The 19,815-nt window shown below is 39.9% G+C and overlaps 1 protein-coding gene across 1 annotated transcript in view; it reads right to left on the bottom strand.

The window, feature by feature from the left end:
* Window positions 1–19,815, bottom strand: part of INVS (inversin) — a 671,909-nt gene that overhangs the window by 380,277 nt on the left and 271,817 nt on the right. The window contains exon 5 of the mRNA XM_085873805.1: window positions 14,076–14,249. Within this exon, the coding sequence (XP_085729931.1) occupies window positions 14,076–14,249 (174 nt within the window). The remainder of the gene's footprint in view (window positions 1–14,075; window positions 14,250–19,815) is intronic.

The following is a 19,815-nucleotide window of genomic DNA, read 5'->3' as shown; positions in this document are numbered from 1 at the left end:
TATATATATATATATATATATATATATATATATATATATATATATATATATATATATATATATATATATATACATACATATACATATACATATATATACACATACATATATATGTGGAGCTGTTGAACAGCTCCCAAGATGAGAGCAGCCATTTTAATAGGATTACCTTTTCTTAAAATTGAATGTAGCATTTAATTGAGGAAGCCAAAGCATTTCAGATGCTCTCAGTAAGCTACGGCTTTTGACTGTTGGTAATCAAAGCAAGTCAGCTATGTCTCTGTCTCTGTCTCTGTCTCTGTCTCTGTCTCTTTGTCGTGCAGCTGAACATCTGGCTTTCTTGTTGGCCCTTGTAACAACATTCTTTGAGCCTTGGGCTCTTTGAAGCCCAATCATAAATCAGCACTGTTTTGGTATAGTTCAAAAGGGACCATCTTGCTGTCGACTGAGACGATAATATATATATATATATATATATATATATATATATATATATATATATATATATATATATATATATATATATATATATATTTATATTGTGATAAAGTTCTGCCTGACCAATAACAGATCTTCTTGCTTGTGAAAAGATCAATGCTTTGTCAGGCCAGGAGAGAATATTTGCTGGGGTGTTGTTACTTTCAAAGAATACGATATCTTAGAAAGGAAATATAAAGCTGATGGAAGTTGGGGAAATCATGAAAACAGATGAGCAGGAAAAGTATATATAAAGTAAACCAAACTGCTTGCAGGCCAGAGTTTGACTGAGCTGGTATACTGTAGGTATTCTGTGCCTTTCTACTCTCGTGTACACTTTTGGTGCATATTAAAAGCTCTTCTCTACGATGGTTGGTGTAGTCATTGCTTGATTTCAGTCAGCTGTGAAACCCCGATCTCGACATATATATATATATATATATATATATATACATATATATACATATACATATATATATATATACACATATATATACATATATATATATATACACATATATATACATATACATATATATATATATATATATATATATATATATATATATATATATATATATACATATATATATATATACACACATATATATACATATACATATATATATATATACACATATATATACATATATATACATATATATATATATATATATATATATATATATATATATATATATATATATATATATACATATACATATATACATATACATATATATATATATATATATATATATATATATATATATATATATATATATATATTTATATATTTATATATGTATATATATATATATATACACACATACATACACGAGAGGACCCGCGAACCCGTTGGGTTCCCGTTGTAACAGCAGTTGATAAAAAAAAAATTTCAAAAAAAAACAAAAATAAAAAGATAGCTCCAGTGAACTGCACCGCTGAGGTTGTTTGCATTGATCAAATTCTCCCGAAGAGTACTTGACTCAATCCGAAATTGATTTTTAAATCATTTTTTCGTTGCCCAATTTGAACGAAACTTGATACTGCACACCACAGGAGAATGGTAATGTAAGGTGGCCCTAATTTTTTTTGCGCTTGCGTGTACCGTTTTGGCTGTATTTCGGGAACATACATACATGCATATATACATACAAGATGAGAGTTTTAGTAATATATATATATATATATATATATATATATATATATATATATATATATATATATATATATATATATATATACACATATATAAGAAGTAAAATGAGTTATGGACGTAGCTTCAGGACGATCTTTATTTGGACAAGCTTTTTGCCAAATAGGCCTTCTTCTCAGTCTACAAGAACAGCAGGCATGCAAAAAAGATAATGTTATCATAAGGATACATAAATAAAACATATGTTTAAAAAAGCAGAGGTTCCATAACGGCTCTCACCTTCCGAAAAAGAGAGTGAGTGTATAGTGCATACAGTACTGCACATGTATACTTATAACAATATCCCCCTTCCACCACACGGCGGGGGATAAAAACACATTAACATATTCATACACTGTTTATATTCATAAACAGACACTGCCTGTATTTATCAATAAAATGGAAAGGTAAAAACGATGTTATTTTTTTTAAAGGTGAAATGAATGTCTTGGAGTGAATAAATGAAGTAAATGAGTTGAGGTGCTTTGGAATGATAGAGTTGTTTCTCGTCAACATTTTTACCACTGGGGAACTTTGTTTAAGTTTCTTTCTCTGAAAAGGTTCACGTCTCAGGATTGTGGTGTGTGAATGATTGGCAATTGATTCGATGGCAGAGTTTTGAATGTCGTCCAATGAGTGACAGATCATTGTCACTCAGACAGATTGAGTGAAAGATGTATGGTGTACGGTCGCGATTTGGCCTGATCGGTGTGAAAGTTTCTAATTTCTGACCATGTGTTATTAAAACGTGTGTAAAGTGTGTCCTCAGTTTTTCCAACATATTGTTGAGTACATTTTTTACAAGTAATAAGGAATATGACCCATGTGGGTTTGCAGTCGAGATAAGAAGTGAAGGGGAACTTTTGTCCGGTGACAGAGCTGCGGAATTTATTTCTTCCAATAAATGTTTTCTTTTTGACATTTTTTTTTTACATAAATACATTTTTTTGCTGTACATTTATGGAATCCAGGAATCTTAGTTTCTTTGCTGTGGGTTTGTGGGTGCTTTGCCTTTACTAAAAGGTCCTTGAGTGGAAGACCACATCCAAATGATGTTTGTGAAGGTTGAGGAAATGTCGTGTCAAGTGCTTCTGACTGAAGGGGGTTAGGAAGGACCTCATTCAAAATACATGGCAATTGTGATGAGGTGGGGAAGTAGGTGGTTACCAGCGGGACACGGTTAGTTACAGATTTGGGTTTGTAAGTCAGAAGGTCCGGGCGAGGTATGCGTTTTGCTCCGTTTATGGCTACTATCACAGAGTGAGGGCCGTCGTGTCTCGCAATAAAATGTGTTTCCAATGGGGAGAGAGAAGGTTCTTCTGCCTCTTTTGATGAGCAGAGGCATCTGACTCCGATTGCTTGACTGTATGGTATGCTTGTAATTATATGCTTGGGTTGAGATGAAGATGGGAGAAGGTAAGAGTGTGTGTCTTTTGGTGTGGTGCACAGTTCTGTTTCAAGCCTGTTGTTTTGAAGTGCGAGTGATGTGTCGAGAATGTGAACTTTAGACTCTGGCCTATCGAATGTAAACTTGATGGTTGGATGTATCAAATTTAATTCATTTTGGAACCGTGTGAGACTGCGGGAGGATTTTGACCTGATAAATTGGATATCATCAATACAACATACACAGGATTTTTCCAAGATGTCATGATGAGGTTGTGCATAGATTTTAGCCTCCATCATTCTCATAAATATGTTTGCATACGAAGGTGCAACAGGGTGCCCATAACAGTGCCCCGAGTTTGAATGCAATGCCGTCTGTTGAATTCGATATTATTCAATTTGAGCGTCAGTTCTATAAGCGCATTTGGTCTTGAGTGGCTGGGTTTGGGACTTGTCATGTATCCAGTGCTTTGCGGCATGCAGATAGGTATTCTGAATGTGGGAAATTAATGTAGATTGTAGAGTGATGCAACGTCTGACATGACTGGAATGATTTGGGAATTAAAAGGTGAGTGTGTTTCGTTCAGTCATTTGATGAGTCAGAAAACTAATTGTTTTCTTAATCTGTGAGGGCAGATTCGTTACAAGAGGACATGAATAATAATCAACAAATTTTGAAATAAGAACAATTGGACATGTGCAGCCGGGTACAATTGGTCTCCCTGGATCGTTTACTTTGTGTATCTTAGGAAGAAAGTGAAGATAAGGGCAACGAGGGTCTTTCGGAACCATGCGAGATTTGATGGCTTTATCTACCTGAATGGAATCAACTACCCTTTTAACCTCTTCGAGATGTTGTGTCGGATCGGATGGGAGCTCTTTGTAGTTATCGCCATGTAGTTGGTGATTACCTTCTGCAATGTAATCGGTAGTCGACATAATAACAACGGCAAAACCTTTGCTGGCTTTAAGACTAAGTCTTTATTATGATGGAGATTGTGGGGTGCTCATCACTCTGCCTTTGAAAGATTATCCTTATGTCTTGAAAAATTATATTTTTGGGCCACATTTTCAATTTCATTGCTCACTTCATACATTTAGATATGGAGATAGGGATTGTCAATACATGGTGTCCAGGTGATATTTGGTTGAGGTAAGGCGAGTTGTGATGTATTATTATCAGTGAAGGTGATTGTATGTGTGTCTGTCCGCAAGTGACAGGCTGAAATAAGCCCACTATCTAAGAGTCTAAAATTTTGCCCAACTGCTCCAGAAATCGATCAATTACAATTGAAAGAACATGTAAAAGATTTCTGTCGGTGAATGACATTGAAAGCACACTATGCTGAAGTACATACAGTACCATGAGCCTCACAACAGGCACCACTAAAAAACACACACGCGCACGCGCGCGCACACGCACACACACGCATGCACGCACGCACACACACACACACCAGGTGCTTTCCTTCTTTATATATACATTTTATTTAGGTGTCATTATCATATGCATGCTGTTCTTCAAGACCGAGAAGAAGGTGTATTTGGCCGAAAGCTTGTTCAAATAAAAATTGTCCTGAAGCTACATCCGTAACTCATTTTACTTCTTCCGCTTATAATATTTTCTGCAAGTGAGGCACCCTACCCGTAGTTTGGAGTTTCTGCTATTTCATTCAGATATATACATATATATATATATATATATATATATATATATATATATATATATATATATATATATATATATATATATATATATATATATCTATTTATATATATATATATATATATATATATATATATATATATATCTATATATATATATATATATATATATATATATATATATATATATATATATATATTTTGTTACGGTGCCGGGTGTTGGCCGCGAACCGACTGCTCTGACGAAGCCGCAAGTCGAGTCGGCCCGACCGATCACCCAGAATATAGATCGCCGCCCAGATAAGTCTGAGTCGACGGGTCCTTCTACAAGAACCGAAATACGCCAATGGGCAGACCACGTGGGGTAGGGTCGATTGCCAATCTTCAATTTACCTAAATACCCATGTGATCCAAGTACCGGGGTATTCCACCCTCAACGGAACTTGTACGGAACAAGCCGCTTAAGCGAGCCTGTCCCGTGCGCGATTCCGAGAGGCTTAATTGCCGAAAACCGTCGGTCCAAATGTCCCCCTTTTTATGGCAAACTAACGGCTTTCTAACTACCAACACACGGAATGCTCAGTCAATGAAAGAATCGACGCGACGAGCTAAAAACATTTAACAATTGGGGTATTTATTAATAATAATGGGGAACTAGGGAAGCACGTAAGAGCAGAACTCCACCGACTATACGAAATGCAATGCAAACATTTACAGCACACAAAGCACTTAATTTCCTACTTATTAGACGGGCCCACGGACACACGTACGCGCACACACACACCCAAGAAATGGTGGTTGAGGCCATTAATAACGGGCTCCAGCTCGGAGGACAGATGAGCTGAAACCCAGGACCTATCTCGAACCTCTCCACCTCGTGTGGTCTTCAAGTTGTTCGGACCCGGGCTCAAGCGAGAGCGAGCTGGACCCAATCGTCGTGAGCCGTGATCCTTCCCGAGCTCCAGCGAATCCTCTCGCGCTTCTGAACACGTGCTGCTCAGACGAGGCGCCGATCCTTCTCGTCGATGCGTCACTTCCCTGAGGAACCACCTCCAAGATGAGGCTAGTGAGTCGCACCAAGCCGGGAACCAAGCGGAGAACAAAGAGCTCCACGAACCAAGAAGAGCCAGCAGAGCAACCAGCTCAACTCCCTTCCGATGAACAAAGCCTCTCACAACACGAACTAAGAGCAAGAAGCCACCACCAGCAGCTCGAGCCAAGCAACCAGCTCAACTCTCTACCGATGAACAAAGCGAGGACCAAGAACTCCGAGCCAAGCAGAACCCGAAGGCCTGCAGAAAAAGCCAAGCCGAAGCAAAAAGCTTACTAAAAGCATCAAGCAGAAGCCGAAGCTCTACTGAAAGCCTGCCCGAACAAAGCAGAGTATCCCTTTTTTATTCCTATCCGCCCCTCCCCCGCTCCGGCGTGACTCTTGCCTTCGTGATCCATCCCCCGCTAAACCACGGGTGGGAGGGAGTTGTTGACGTCATGAATCACGGGATGGGAGGGCTCTTCTTCCTCTTCGCAGAAAAGGGGGAGGGGCGTCTCCATTGTGTTATGATCGCTCCCTAACTATTAAATTGAATCGCACAACGCACTTAATCGATGTCTGCCCATTAAACAATGGAAGGTGAACTATCTAGGGAACAAGCACTTATCGACATAACTGACTAAAGGAACCTGAATATTGTGTGCAATCGAATTTCAAAATTCGTAAATATATATATATATATATATATATATATATATATATATATATATATATATATATATATATATATATCTGGAGGATGGGACAACAACAAGACAAACAAGAGGTGTTGAGTGGATGAGAAGTCACAGCCAGAGTAAAGTGGAACTCTACCGCCAGGATGGGGTTCAGCCCTATGAAACCGAAGGGACAAAAGCCAAGAAGAGTCATGAAGAATGTGCTGTGGGAGGAAGGATTCTGTTAAACAGATGATGTCTAGTTTATCAGCAGAGGCCTGGATTGATAGGTCTGTCAGGTTTGAGTGGAGCCCTCAGATGTTTGAGGCCCACATAGTTGGAGACAGAGGAGGAGGTGATGTTGGCAGGGTGCAGGGATGTGGAAATGGGGTGTTGGAGCTGTGTTTGGGAGCGGGACATGGTGGACCTGGGAGGTATGAGCTGGAGGGTAAACTGGGAGGGGAATTTATATAGGGGTGGGGTGGGGTATAAGTTGAAAGGGGACAGGGTGATGTCACTGTTTGTGCATGCTTTATCCCTTTTAAATGCTGAGCCTCAAGCAAGGAAGTGCAAGTACCATTTTTAAGTTGTTGGTATGACTCAGCGGAGGCTTAAACCACTGACCTCCCAGAATCAGTGCAGATTCACTCACCATTACAACACCAAGCCTTGTTAATGTTTTTAATTCATTTCCATTGTTTTTAAAATGAAATCAGTTTTGCAATGTTTAGTTGTTGAAAAGTACAAATGGTTGAAAAGTATAATTGGTTAATTTTCTCCTGAAGTAGTTTTCTACTGTAATACTTTTGGACCCCACCATTCGTGGATTTGACATTCGCAGACGCCACATATTCGCGGTTCATAAAATGTGTTCTGCTTCTATATTCGCAGCCCAGTGCTTCATGTATTCACGTTTTTTCTCGGGTATTCACGGTTTTTCATGGGCGTATTCATGGTTTTTCTGACCTGCTTCTGCATTTGTGGCCTTGTGCTTCACATATTCGCAGTTTTTTTGTGGGCGTATTCGCAGTTTTTCTGACCTGATTCAACATTTGTGGCCAAGTTTTTCACATATTTGCAGTTTTTCGCAGGTGTATTTATGATTTTTCTGACCTGCTTCTACATTTGTGGCCCTGTGGCTCACATACGTGTGGTTTTTCGCAGGTGTATTCATGGTTTTCTGAACTGATTCAACATTTGCGGCCCTGTGCTTCATGTATTCATAGTTTTTCCCAGGTGTACTTGCATTTTTCCATGGGATTTTAGATTTTACCGAATGAATCACGAACTGCTGGGAACCTATCCCCATTTTTACCATTGAAACAATGCCTCGACATTTGCATTATTTTTCAGCATCGTATGCCCCCCCCCCCGAATGTCATGGTCTGACAGTACTTTTAAAGTCTTCATGGGAACATTTTGAGAAAAAAAATCCCTCAACTGAGGTATTATATGATCCATTGATGATGTTGTTGTGTAATGGCATATAAGAGAGATTCCATCAAGCTCTGTATTAAAAAAACAAAAACGAAGGGACATTTTGGAAAGGGAGAAGTGGTTGATGAGTACAAAAATGAAAAAAATTAGTGGTGGGGGTGAAGGGGTGAGGATGTGAAGGGGAAATAATGTTACATTATCTGATATAGCCATCAATTTGAGATGTCCATAAAATTTTAACAAATTCGAAGTCGGAAGAACGTAGAGGATGAAACCACTGGTATATTATTTGATGCAAACGTGAACAAATTATATCAGGCAGTCTGTTGTGCATCATTAAATGTAAGCCTTGATTAGCTCTTCACTTGGAGAGGAACTCATGCAAGACTGATTAATACATGATTTGCTCTTTCATAAGCATGCACAATGTGCATTTATTTTTATCCAACCATTCCTGTGCAAAATTAATTTTAATGTGTTCAAGGCAAAATAAAAATGCAACAGAGGCTCAGAGGAAGCTTAAAGGAAGCTGCAGTACAATTATGTAAAATATTAAAGTGTTATTTATGATCGGTTGTGTTTTCATGTTTCAGTTATGTATATTTTTCTAAAAATGCATTAGGTGAAGGAATGTGTATTATAGAATAAAAATAATACTAGATATATCGGATCTGTATATTTGAGTGTTTTTAAATGGTTGTCTTTTGGAAGCTGACATTCACTCGAATTGGTGGAGATGATTGGCTGTGTTTCTTTTTGTCAGTCACGAGGAGGTACAGGCCCACTCTCTTGGCTCATTTTCTTATGTCTTGTTTTAAAAGGACAATAAAAAGCCTGGTGTTGGCTTAATGGTTAAGGTGGCTGGCTTAAGATCTTAGGGTCTCGAGTTTGAGCCCCTGTTGGCTGTTAAATTAACACCAGGTGAGGTTGACTCAGCTTGTCATCCTTCCGAGGTCGGTAAAATGAGTACCAGTGTACTAGTCATATAGGGCACTGCCACACCCGCAGAAAATTATGCAACTGACAGCCATATATGCTGCACACGATAGCTCGCTAGGATGATAAATATTTCCTTTGATTAAAAAAAAAAATCACAACTATCACTCACTCATGGATTATATTAAAACTGAAGAGTGGCCAAGATCAGAATTTCTATTATTCTCATCTCAAGCTGAGCTAAATTGGCAGGTGTAGAAAGCTTTGCCCCAACAGGCTATGGTGCTGCAAACTTTTCTGACCCTCTGTTCCTGACAATTTGGAGTGTCTTGAAATCCTTGCTATTGGAAGGTTCTTATTGGGGAAAAAAGCTCTTTCATTCATGCAGCTGCATGATTTGAGACTCCATTTGTGAACAGTGGACAGTCACACAGAGTTGAGCCCCAGTATGTAGCATACAATGTATTAGTAGAAGCACCACTACTGGGTGTCATACATGGATTCTGGTTCAGAAACTTGTTTTTTCTCACTATCAATTGGAAAGCAATGCAAGCAAGGGCTGTACAGCTACATTGATTGATCTTCAAGTGCGCCATCACTAAACTGCATTGCAAGTGTGTAAATAGGTTTATGCAGTCACTTTTGAGGGTCTCACCAAATAACTCCAGAAAGATTGTCAAATTAACCCAACCATCTATTTCCTTGATCATCCACTGGAAGAGGTTGAGTGTCTTGAACTTCTCAGCCTTGCCATCAGCCATGACCTTTTCTGGGCCGACCACGTAGTAAAGCTGGCACGCAAGGCCAGCTGCAGACTGGGGATCCTCTGCCAATCCAAGCCTTTGCTTGGAAAATCAGACCTCCTGAAGTCAACAAGGCCTTTGTCCAGAGCTCAACCGAAGACTGCCTTCCATGATGGGATTGTAACCCAGCATCACACCTGTCCCTCCTGGATTCTGTGGAATCTAAAGCTCTCAAAACTATTGCACTCTTCAGTGACGAGGCCAAAACTCTGGGTTAATTGCACTCCCATCAAGACAAGTCAATGGTCTCTATTTTCTGCTATGAAATTTTTGATATTGCTTCCTCTGCTCTCTCAGTCCTCTGACCCTCCAAAATACTACAGGATGCATGTGTTCTTCTAGTACCCCCCTCCTCGTTAATATTCCAAAATCCAGGTTGATTGCACATTTCAACTCTTATTATTTTCTTCTCCTCTCTTTGGAACCTCCTTCCAGAGATATTCTGTCTCACTCTTCCCTTCAGCTTTCAAGCAAGCAGTGCACCACCATCTCTTGTCACTGCCAATCCTGACCGAATGATCTTTATTACCCCCATTAACCTTTCCTAACAAAAGCATCTTCCTAGTTTCAATGTTTCCTCTTATCTTCCCTCTCCTCTTTTCCTGCTTGTTTATTCCCTTGATGTCTGTCCCACTGTCAGTCAGTTCTTGCATGAACATACCTCATGTAAAGAAAAATAATGACAATTCTGAAATAGGTCCTTCTGGTTGTTCAGTCCACAGATATAATATGCTGAAATTGCTTCCTATCAGGTCGAGCAAACTCCTGAAAAGAAAAACAATATCTGCCTAACTCTAAATGCATATTTCACTATGGTTGGGAAAATTGTTTTGAATAATGGCACGATATCAGGCTGTCACCACTGTTCCTAAAATGGGCAAGGGAACAGTAAGACAGAGCACACTAAAAATGTCACCATGTTGTGGCACTTCATGAGTGTATTGTGTGGATATTCAAAACCCCTAAAGCAAATGCTCTGTTCACAGCCCCATTTTTGGATACATAGTCGAGGCTCGTGGAAGAGCTAGTACACTGAATGGATGAGGACATAACAGGACAAAAGGAACAGTTGAAACGGGAGGGGGGCACCAACAGCAGAGTTGAATGCCAAGATAGAGGGCGACTTGGACAAATAAGCAATGTGGGGAGGAATGGCGGGCAGTAAAGGACAAGATGGAGAGAGAAGGAACCTCTCAGGAGGGGAAAAAACTGGAAATTTGGAAGGAGAAGGGCTTGGAGTGGAGTGGGGCTGGGGGGTTAGCTATGGTAAAAAAGATCATGGTGTTGGATTGGGGATGATCTGAGATGGTGGTGATCAGCAGCTGTCTTGAAGATGTGGAGGGAAGAATGAGACAGAAGAGAAGAGATGTGCCATATTTTCCGGTGTATAAACCATGGCCATGTATTAACAGTACCCGTAGTTTTTCATCCTCAAAATAAGTGAAAGTATTGATAATTTTATTTTCTGATCTCGGTCAAAATACATTTGTACATTAACTTTGTACAAAACAAAGTGACGGAGGTATCAACATGCTAACTCCCATGTCGCTTAATTTCATCTAACAGTCTTACTCTCATTTTCAAGAAGTTGAAGACAGAGGAGAGGAATCCAATGAGTTTTTATTTATCTTTCTTATCTATAAATATAATAGAGGATTTTTTGTGACTATATAAAGGAAGAAAAGGTATTCATACCGGTATCATACATATTTCTTGTGGATTTGTGACCCTGAAAAGGGCCATTTGGGTTTGATGAAGCTTTTCAGCTAAACCCAAGGAATTCCTCATGAATGCTTTCCCAGTTGAAGACGGCACGCAACACCTTGTCCGAATCAGGGTAGAGCAAACTCCCATCGCTGTCACCATCATTTACAGCCTCTTCCTCCAAAATGATGTTGTCCTCTGTGCCATCCATGTTGTTGGCGATGCAGCGTTTCAGAAATGCTCGCTTGATGATGCCTGGTGCCATCTCCTCCCACACCTTGACAATCCACTCGCAGATCATCAGAAGGTCGATCTTTCTCATCCTCCCACTCTTGGCATAGGTCTTCTCCCTACTCACTATCCAGTCGGACCCAGTAGTGGCGTAGCCCATCCTTGAACTGCTTGTTGATGGACCCATTGAGGGGCTGCAGGAGTGATGTCATCCCACCTGGGATGATGACGAGATCGGTGTTGGTCCAACGGAGCAGCGCTTTGGTGTCGGTGGTCTTGTGACAACTGAATGCATCCAGGACAAGCATGCTCCATCGTTGGGAGAGACTGACATCCGGCCTACTACTCCAGACCGTGTGCACCCAGTCCTGAACCAGTCCTTCGTCTAACCACCCTTTCTGCTGCACATGAACAAGGATGCCAGCTGGAAACTTGACTTTGTGCAGTGTCTTCCTCTTGAACATGACATACGGGGGAAGCTTGCCACTGTCTGCGGTGTAGGCAAACATGATGGTGAATTGGTCCTTCTCGTGACCAGTAGTGTTGATCGTCACATTGCGAGAACCCCCTTCACTGTGATGGTAGTTCTCACGAATCACAGAGTGGCCCTTCTTGAGGATCGCATGATCGCCCTCAACCTGTTGTCCATCCATTCATCCATCCATTGGGACCATACTCTGTGCAGAGTGTTGGTGCTGCCGAAGCAGTCGCCTTGGCTACTGGGCACAATCCTGGATGGGTCGCCACTCCGACACAGGGGAGCAGCATGCTGGCAATCAGTTTGCCGATTTCGGAAGGATGACAGGTCGAGTTAACCCCACCTGGTATTAATTTAACAGCTCAGCGAGATTTGAACTCAGGATTCTCGGATCCCAAGCCCGCCGCCCTAACCATTGAACCAACACCAGGCATAGCCAGCCTGTTGTCGGATGCAAGTAAGTTTGCGTGCAGGTTTATTTGAGGTGTGTGCTCCGTTATTAGACTAGCTATTGTGAATAATTCTTATTTTGATGTGAGACCAGGTGCTCTTCTTCTTCTTTTGTGTTTGATGGCATTTTCAGAGTCGGGAGGCTCTATATACGCAACGTACCTAAACTCCGAGTGTCTCCTGGCGTCACTTTATTTACCTTTTGCACACAGTTAATAAAACGCTGCACAAGCTCTTAACCTGAACCATTTTTCTAAATTTAAACAGTGTAATTGAGTTTAACAGCAGTTCTGACTGCTAAAAAAAAAGTGTTCATTTGGAATATAATTGAAATTCAGCATTGATTGTTTTTAAGACTGATTTTTTTCAATCCCCATGTATTTACCACATCCCCAACTTTCACCATTTTTTTGCCAATAAAAAAGTGCGGTTTTTACACCAGAATATATGATACGTGTATACGGTATGAGCCTCATCAAAAAACAGATGTGCTATATTTCCGAATATTCATGAAAATCTTGCAGTCCATCATCAGGAAGTTCAAACTAATGTTCAAGTTCAAATATCAGCAAGTTACCTTGTTTAAACTCCTGTAAAACTTGGATCTGGTCAGGGTAAAGGTGTCAGTTTATTTCAACATCTACTGGTCATCCTGAAAACTCCCAAATGCTGTTTGGCTTTCTGGATGATTTGCCAGTCATGAAATTCATTCCAGTTTGAAGAGTTTTTCAACCCTTCTGGCATACATACTATTGGTTGCCGAGTCATATTCAGATAAAGCACAGTGCCTTTCTCTTCAAATTTTCTGTGAAGTTGAAGAATTGCGTTTCTGAAAGATGGTCATCTTGTCCCGAATAATAAAACTCTGAAGTACCGTTGCAGTTGAGTTATGCTCTTTGCCTCGGCAAAATGCAATACTGCCCTATTCTTTGATTCTGTTGATAGATGATGTCGAGTCCAAAAAGTGTACAACAGTTAATACAAAGTATTATATTTGTACGTGATGTGATGTATGGCAACCAATCACTGCTTACCAACTTGCAAAGAAAATAAATCCATCATCGTTTTGCGGACTACCTTGTGGGTACATTATGTTGAGTTCTCAATTTTATTGCTTAGAGTCTACAGTCTGAGAGAAACCGAAACATCTGATGGTTTTGCTGGTTTTCAAAATTATGATATGGTTGAAGTGGCAGACACACAAACAATGGTGGTCATGATTTTATTGAGCCCATACTATAGGCTCCATAATATAGTGATGTCATTGTGGTAAACAACAAGATCTTCAATGCAATTAATAAGAAACCACCATAAAAAAGCTCAAATCACAAACAAAAGAAAAGCATGTATCAACATTGTTAAGAGGTACCACATGCTTTCAACTTGAAAAATAAATTCAAATGTCTCTATGTTTAGAACAAAATGTACATCAATGAATAGATAATGTTAGTCATATTACTTTTGTTAATTACGTGGATAATGGTATGTCAATACAAAATGCAATCAATGAGAGTCAAATTGCTGTTTTGTTTGTTTTACTTCTGATATCAATGTATTAAGCCCTGTGACATCTTATTTGATCCTTATCTGCATCAGTGATACTTGCCTTGTGGTTATCCTGAGCATCGACTTGGCCAGGCTCCAAGTGCCTCAACAGGAGCACCAGGCAACGGACACTGGTGGAATATGTGGCCAAGTGTAAAGGAGTAATGCCTTCGACGTCTCTTTGCAAGGGGCTGGCACGCTTTGCCAGCAACAACTTTAGTATACGCCAGTTTCCCTTCCAAAAATGAGGAAACAATAATTAAAAAACAGTCAATAATAACTGTGCAGAGCAAAAGCATTGGGTTGTGAAAACATCTTTTTTAATGTCTCAACTGTTTTAATACTCGCCGTGTGAGTCGGCATAAAAATATGTATTTCAATGATGATCGATTAATTTTGTCAATTTTGTTTCACAATCGCAAAAACTTTTCATTAATCCAACAAACACAATGTAATTCAGTTTAGTTAATCAATTCACAAAGATTTTACTTCAACGATGCAATGTTTCATAAAACAATGACTTCAAACAAGCAGTATCCCACATCCCTTCCTGCAATGTTCTTCACACCCATGAACCATCCTGACACAGCAATCCTGACACAGCAGTGGGTGGATGACCTGAACCATAAGCAAGAGGTTAGGGCAATCCTTCTGGATATCTCTTAAGCCTTTGCTGCTGTCTGGCATCCAGCATTTATTTATACATTTTCTTCCATTGATATTCAGGGCCCCAAACTCAAGTCACTCACTCTTACACGGCCTCTCCACAAGGACTGGCAATCAAACTATCCAACCTACTTCTATGGACAGCTACTGGAAAAAGTGAATCTGCTGGAATGAATTGAAATCACTATATGCCATAGCCTTCAGAAAATCATATCACCAAACTAGCATCAAAATCTAATTGGCATCTGTGTTTTATCCACATAGCTAAGATATTCTTGAGGTGCACCAAACTCATCAGAGTGTACAAGGCTTTCATACAGAGCTCCATGGAGTATGGATTCCCACTCTAGGCTGGTGCCTGTGCTTTTCACCTTGCTCCTCTTGAGGTGATCAAAAGTTAGGGCATACATTGGAATCTCAAAACAGGAGGCAGATTCCCAGCCCCAAGGGCTGTCACGCTACTCTCTGGTGATAACTTTGTGGGCTGTCTATTTTACAAAGCTTACATCTGGATTTGCTCTTCTCCTGCACTATCCTACCATTGACCTCCCCAGGTCACATGTTCCTCAATAAATCCAAACCTGCTCACCCTCCTAAGGTCCAGGAGGGCTGGTTGCTCACTTGCATTTATTTAGCCCCTTATTCACTCGATTGTGGAATAATCTTCCCGTGTCCGTTGTTTTGGTCTTCTCACTTCATTATTTCAAAACCTACCTCATGCACTCACCTTTACTTCCACATATATGCAGCTTCTTTCTTATTCTACTGATATTTCCTTGTGTTTTTGCTACTTTCATACTTGTCAATGTTAACCCCCAACCACCCTTACTCTTTCCAAGCTTGTGAACTTGCTGCCCTTTGTTGTTTAGTGCCACCATGCACCTAGTCTCTTGTATTAATAATATATTTTTTAAACCCTCGTATTAACAGGTTACTCCTTTCTCATCTTTGCTGGTGTTGGCTTAGCAGCTAGGGTGGCTGGCTTGGGATCCTAGGGACTTGAGTTCAAGTCCTGTTGGCTGCTGAATGAACACCAGCTGGGGTTGTCTCAGCCTGTCATCCTTCTGAGGTCAGCAAAATGAGTACCAGTGTATTGGTAGAGGGGCACAGCATCAGCAGCACAGTTGTGCTTCCAAGAAATGATAGCTACCCAGCAGCCAAGCTGCCATATGCAAGCACAGAACAAAACTGTTTCCTTCCCTTCCCCCTCTCCTATTTTTGATGGTGTTTGATTCCCTTGATTCTATGTAACCATTGGCCCACTGCCACGGCATTGCCGTTTTACCGTCTATCTACTCGCTCTTCAATAAGCCTCAATTATGAGTCAAAATCAAACAAATAAAAAACAATTCTTACTAACTTGCAATGTCGTCAGGTTAATGTGCAATGGCTCTGTGGTAATTTATTGCAGATTATGCCATCACTGATGACATAGTCTGTAAGAAATAGAGGCATTTTCTGACCTGACCATATTGAGCAGTTCTTCTGATAGTGACGTGTTTTATAGTCGGCTACATCTTCGCACTCAGGCTCATCCTTGCATCATTATCCTGCCTTGCTTTATCAGGCTGTCCATCCTCATCGACCATTTGTTTTTGTTGTCTCATTTTTTTTCCTTCCACTCTCTCTTCTCCAGGTTTATCTCCCCATTCTTTTTTTTTATTTTCGTCCCCATTCTTCATACCTATAAGTTTTTCTGTACTCCCTTTGCATGTATTTTTGGTTTTTTGGAATTTCTTGCTTTGGAGAGTTGTTTATATTGGTTTTTATACACAATATTTTGCAGGAATATGAACATGCTCAAACAAAAGGAATCGCCATATTTTTATGCTGTTCCCACTCAAAATAAACGTGCTTCTTTGAACTCTAAAATAAAAGCGTTTTAACAATGCGAACATTTTTTTGATGAGTGTGAAAAGGGCTGAAGGTTTACGGATGTTCATAGGATAACTCAAAGATCGTGTAATTGCCATCTCAGTTTGATCCCTTTCATGAATCACCGCAGTAGAAAGTATCAATATTATGCCCTACAAGCAAGGAGTTGCTGGTAGGGCATATGTCAATGACGCTCTTTACTCACCACATCCCTTGCTTGTCCATGTCTTCCTATATTTTATCCTCCAACCCTGCTGTTGGTGTTTCCCCCAACTTTCTACTATTCCATTTGTTCTCTTGTATCCTGATACGTTCAGTGTTCTAGCTCTTCCAAGAACCTTGACTTTGTGTCCAAAGGTGTCATGGTGTTGCTTTTGCATATATTACATGCATGATGAGAACATTTGAAGACAATGTACAAATCCATACATGAGAAATCAATAAGTTACATGGGATTTAAACCTGAGATCACAGCATAATGAGTCTTGATATGTGATCTGAAAATATTGTTAAACAGGCCATCCTATGTCGGAAAAACAAATCATGTAGAAATAACGTCTTCTGAAGCTGGATTATTTCATTCTTATTCTTATTCAAATAAACTGCAGAGACCTTTAAATAATATTATTGCACATTAATTATGCTTGAAAACGAAAATTAGAAAAAAAACATTGGAAAGGAGGCAACTTCTGGGAAAGTGCTCAGGCTTTTCCAAAGGATTGCCTGGATCAATCTTCCAAAGGTCAATTGAAAGTGCAAGATCATGCAAACACATTGATGAACAACATTTTGGCAGCAACTGTGTAAAACAAAAATATGGATAAACAATGTTCATGAGATGGGTGCATGGAACCATTAATTGTACTGTTATTTAGTGAACCATCAGCAGTCTGTCAATCAGCTCTTTGATGAGCCTCGACACTGTATAAATATAAAAAGGGAATGAGAATGTTTGTGAAAAATGTATTGAGGGGTAAGATAAGACTAACAGTTGAAGGAGAAACTCATATAAACTTTATATTAACAAGGACTGACAATTCTGAAACAGCAATTATTTATTTATCCAATCCATTCACCGAAACACAGAAAGAGACAACTCTTGAAGTTTAGGTGGATAAGAACATTCTGCACATGCTAAGGCAGGATAAGCTGTATCAATGTGCAACACACATGTGGAAATGACGTTATTAAAGAGACGACACACATTCATATGAAACCCATTATGATATTCAAACTCGGAAGTTTTTTCATTTCAAAAATGCAATTTTCACATTTAACTCCTGAAAACTTGTGAACCTGTTTATTATCCCATCTAGAATGCACAAAGTAGCACGTTTGCTGAAACATTTAATTGACTATTTCTATGCTGTTACATCACAACGTTGGGTGGACAAGGAGCAAAAATGCACTTGAAAAGGGTGTTGACAAACCAGCTGAGCTGTATAAAGTAAAAACATGAAGGCCTTCTGGCCTAGTGGCGCATGAAAGCATGCATGCATCGCCGTATTGTTATTCCCACCATTAAGAAACACTTCAGCCTTCTCGCTACTGATGACCAGATGTTTTGGCTCAGCACTGTGACAGCTGTATACACAACACCGGCTCCACAGTCCCCTTACTCGGCCAAGCCATGCCCTGGCAGCCTGAGGCCCTGTCTGCGCGTGCACAGGCCTGGAAATTTTTCTCATCTGGGCAGGGGCCAAAGGTCAAAAGCCTGAAGTACTGTTAATTTCACGCCGCTCTAGTAAAGTAAATGTAGTCGAGCCGCACTTCATTTGGCATAACGGCCAAAGCATTCAAGTGTGTCTTAAATAACTTTATTAACAACATACTCCACTGCAGTGCTTAATGGAGAGGCTTTACAACCGATATCAATCTGGACCATGGCATGGATGTGACCGGTGCATACACACGCAACGCACCGAGATTTGAAAGATGGCCTGACACCTCTCAACCTCACTTTGCAGGTCGTAACATATGGGAACCGAACACATGGAGATAACCCTCTGCAATCACTTTGCAATAAAATCAAAATTCAAACAAGTCACTCAAGAAGCTCACATTACAATCTAATTCCATTTCTCCTTTCATCATGCTAATAACGCAGACTGGTGCAGCATTATTCCCAGCATTGTCTCATAAATAAAACGTTTTATTCACACAGGCGACAAAAATAAACGTAACAAATGACTATGAACGTATGCCCTATTTTTCCTAGATTGTCGGTCAGTTTTCTTTGAAGTTTAGATTGAAATACATTGCAAATCACGTCCCATTCCTTTCTTCTCACCAACCAATAAGTATTAAAAAAATAGATTATGAAACTATTAACTCTTCCCCCACCCCACCTCTTCCATCTCTTACAGCACAGCAAAGCATTCAGATGAATATTGGGGCATGGTCTTTGTAAAATGCTTTTACTCTTTTACCACCATCTCAATCTTAAAAGGAAGAATTACATTTTGCACCCCTCATGCCGCCGCTATATCAGTGTATGTAAAATTAAACAAGCATGAAATTTCAGACTGCACACTGGTATTTATATTCTTGGTCCCATCCACCCTCACTCCCAAGCTTAGCCTTTTTACGGGCGGCAGATCAACGAGACGGCATTCATCTCCAGCTTCAACAGCAGCCACAGCCATCCTAACTCGATTACTGCACAGTGCAAGACAGATGTAATAAATCTGTTTCATGGATGATATCACGGGAACAGAGTTTCTAATTACCTCGGTAAATTTACATATTCCTCATGTTTTGATGTGTGGTCAAGCATGAGAAGGCCTTTTCCTACCCCAATCCAACACTCAGCTGTTTTAATGCTTGCCAGTCACGTGTTCCATGCCTGGGGCAGTACACCTTGAACTCAAGGATCAACCAGCAGCGTATGATTACTACACCTTTGGGTGGGCACTTCTGGTATTAATATAGCAAAACAAAGCTCATGATGCTGGGATTCTAGGTTCAAATCTTGCAAACTGTCCTTTAGTTCATGTAAAAGTACACCGATGTCTCCTGATGCCTTTGTCCTCGCAATAAGTGGTATGTACATAACATCTTCTGTGAGCCTTGGTTCCCTTTAAAACAAGGCTAAAAAGGCACAAAGGGTGGTTAAAATCATGGACGTCGCTCAAAATGAAAACTGCATCAAATTCATCTCTTTATATCTGTTATTAATCTCCCAGTATAACGGTTCTATAACATAGTATAACGGTCCCAGTATAATGCTCTATAACAAAACAGATTGAAACTCACAATCT

Source organism: Eptatretus burgeri, chromosome 3 (genome assembly GCF_056783735.1).
Source record: "Eptatretus burgeri isolate ZD-2024b chromosome 3, Ebu_testis_v1, whole genome shotgun sequence".
In the NCBI taxonomy this organism is placed as follows: Eukaryota; Metazoa; Chordata; class Myxini; order Myxiniformes; family Myxinidae; genus Eptatretus; species Eptatretus burgeri.
This window is presented reverse-complemented; position numbering and strand designations above follow the sequence as displayed.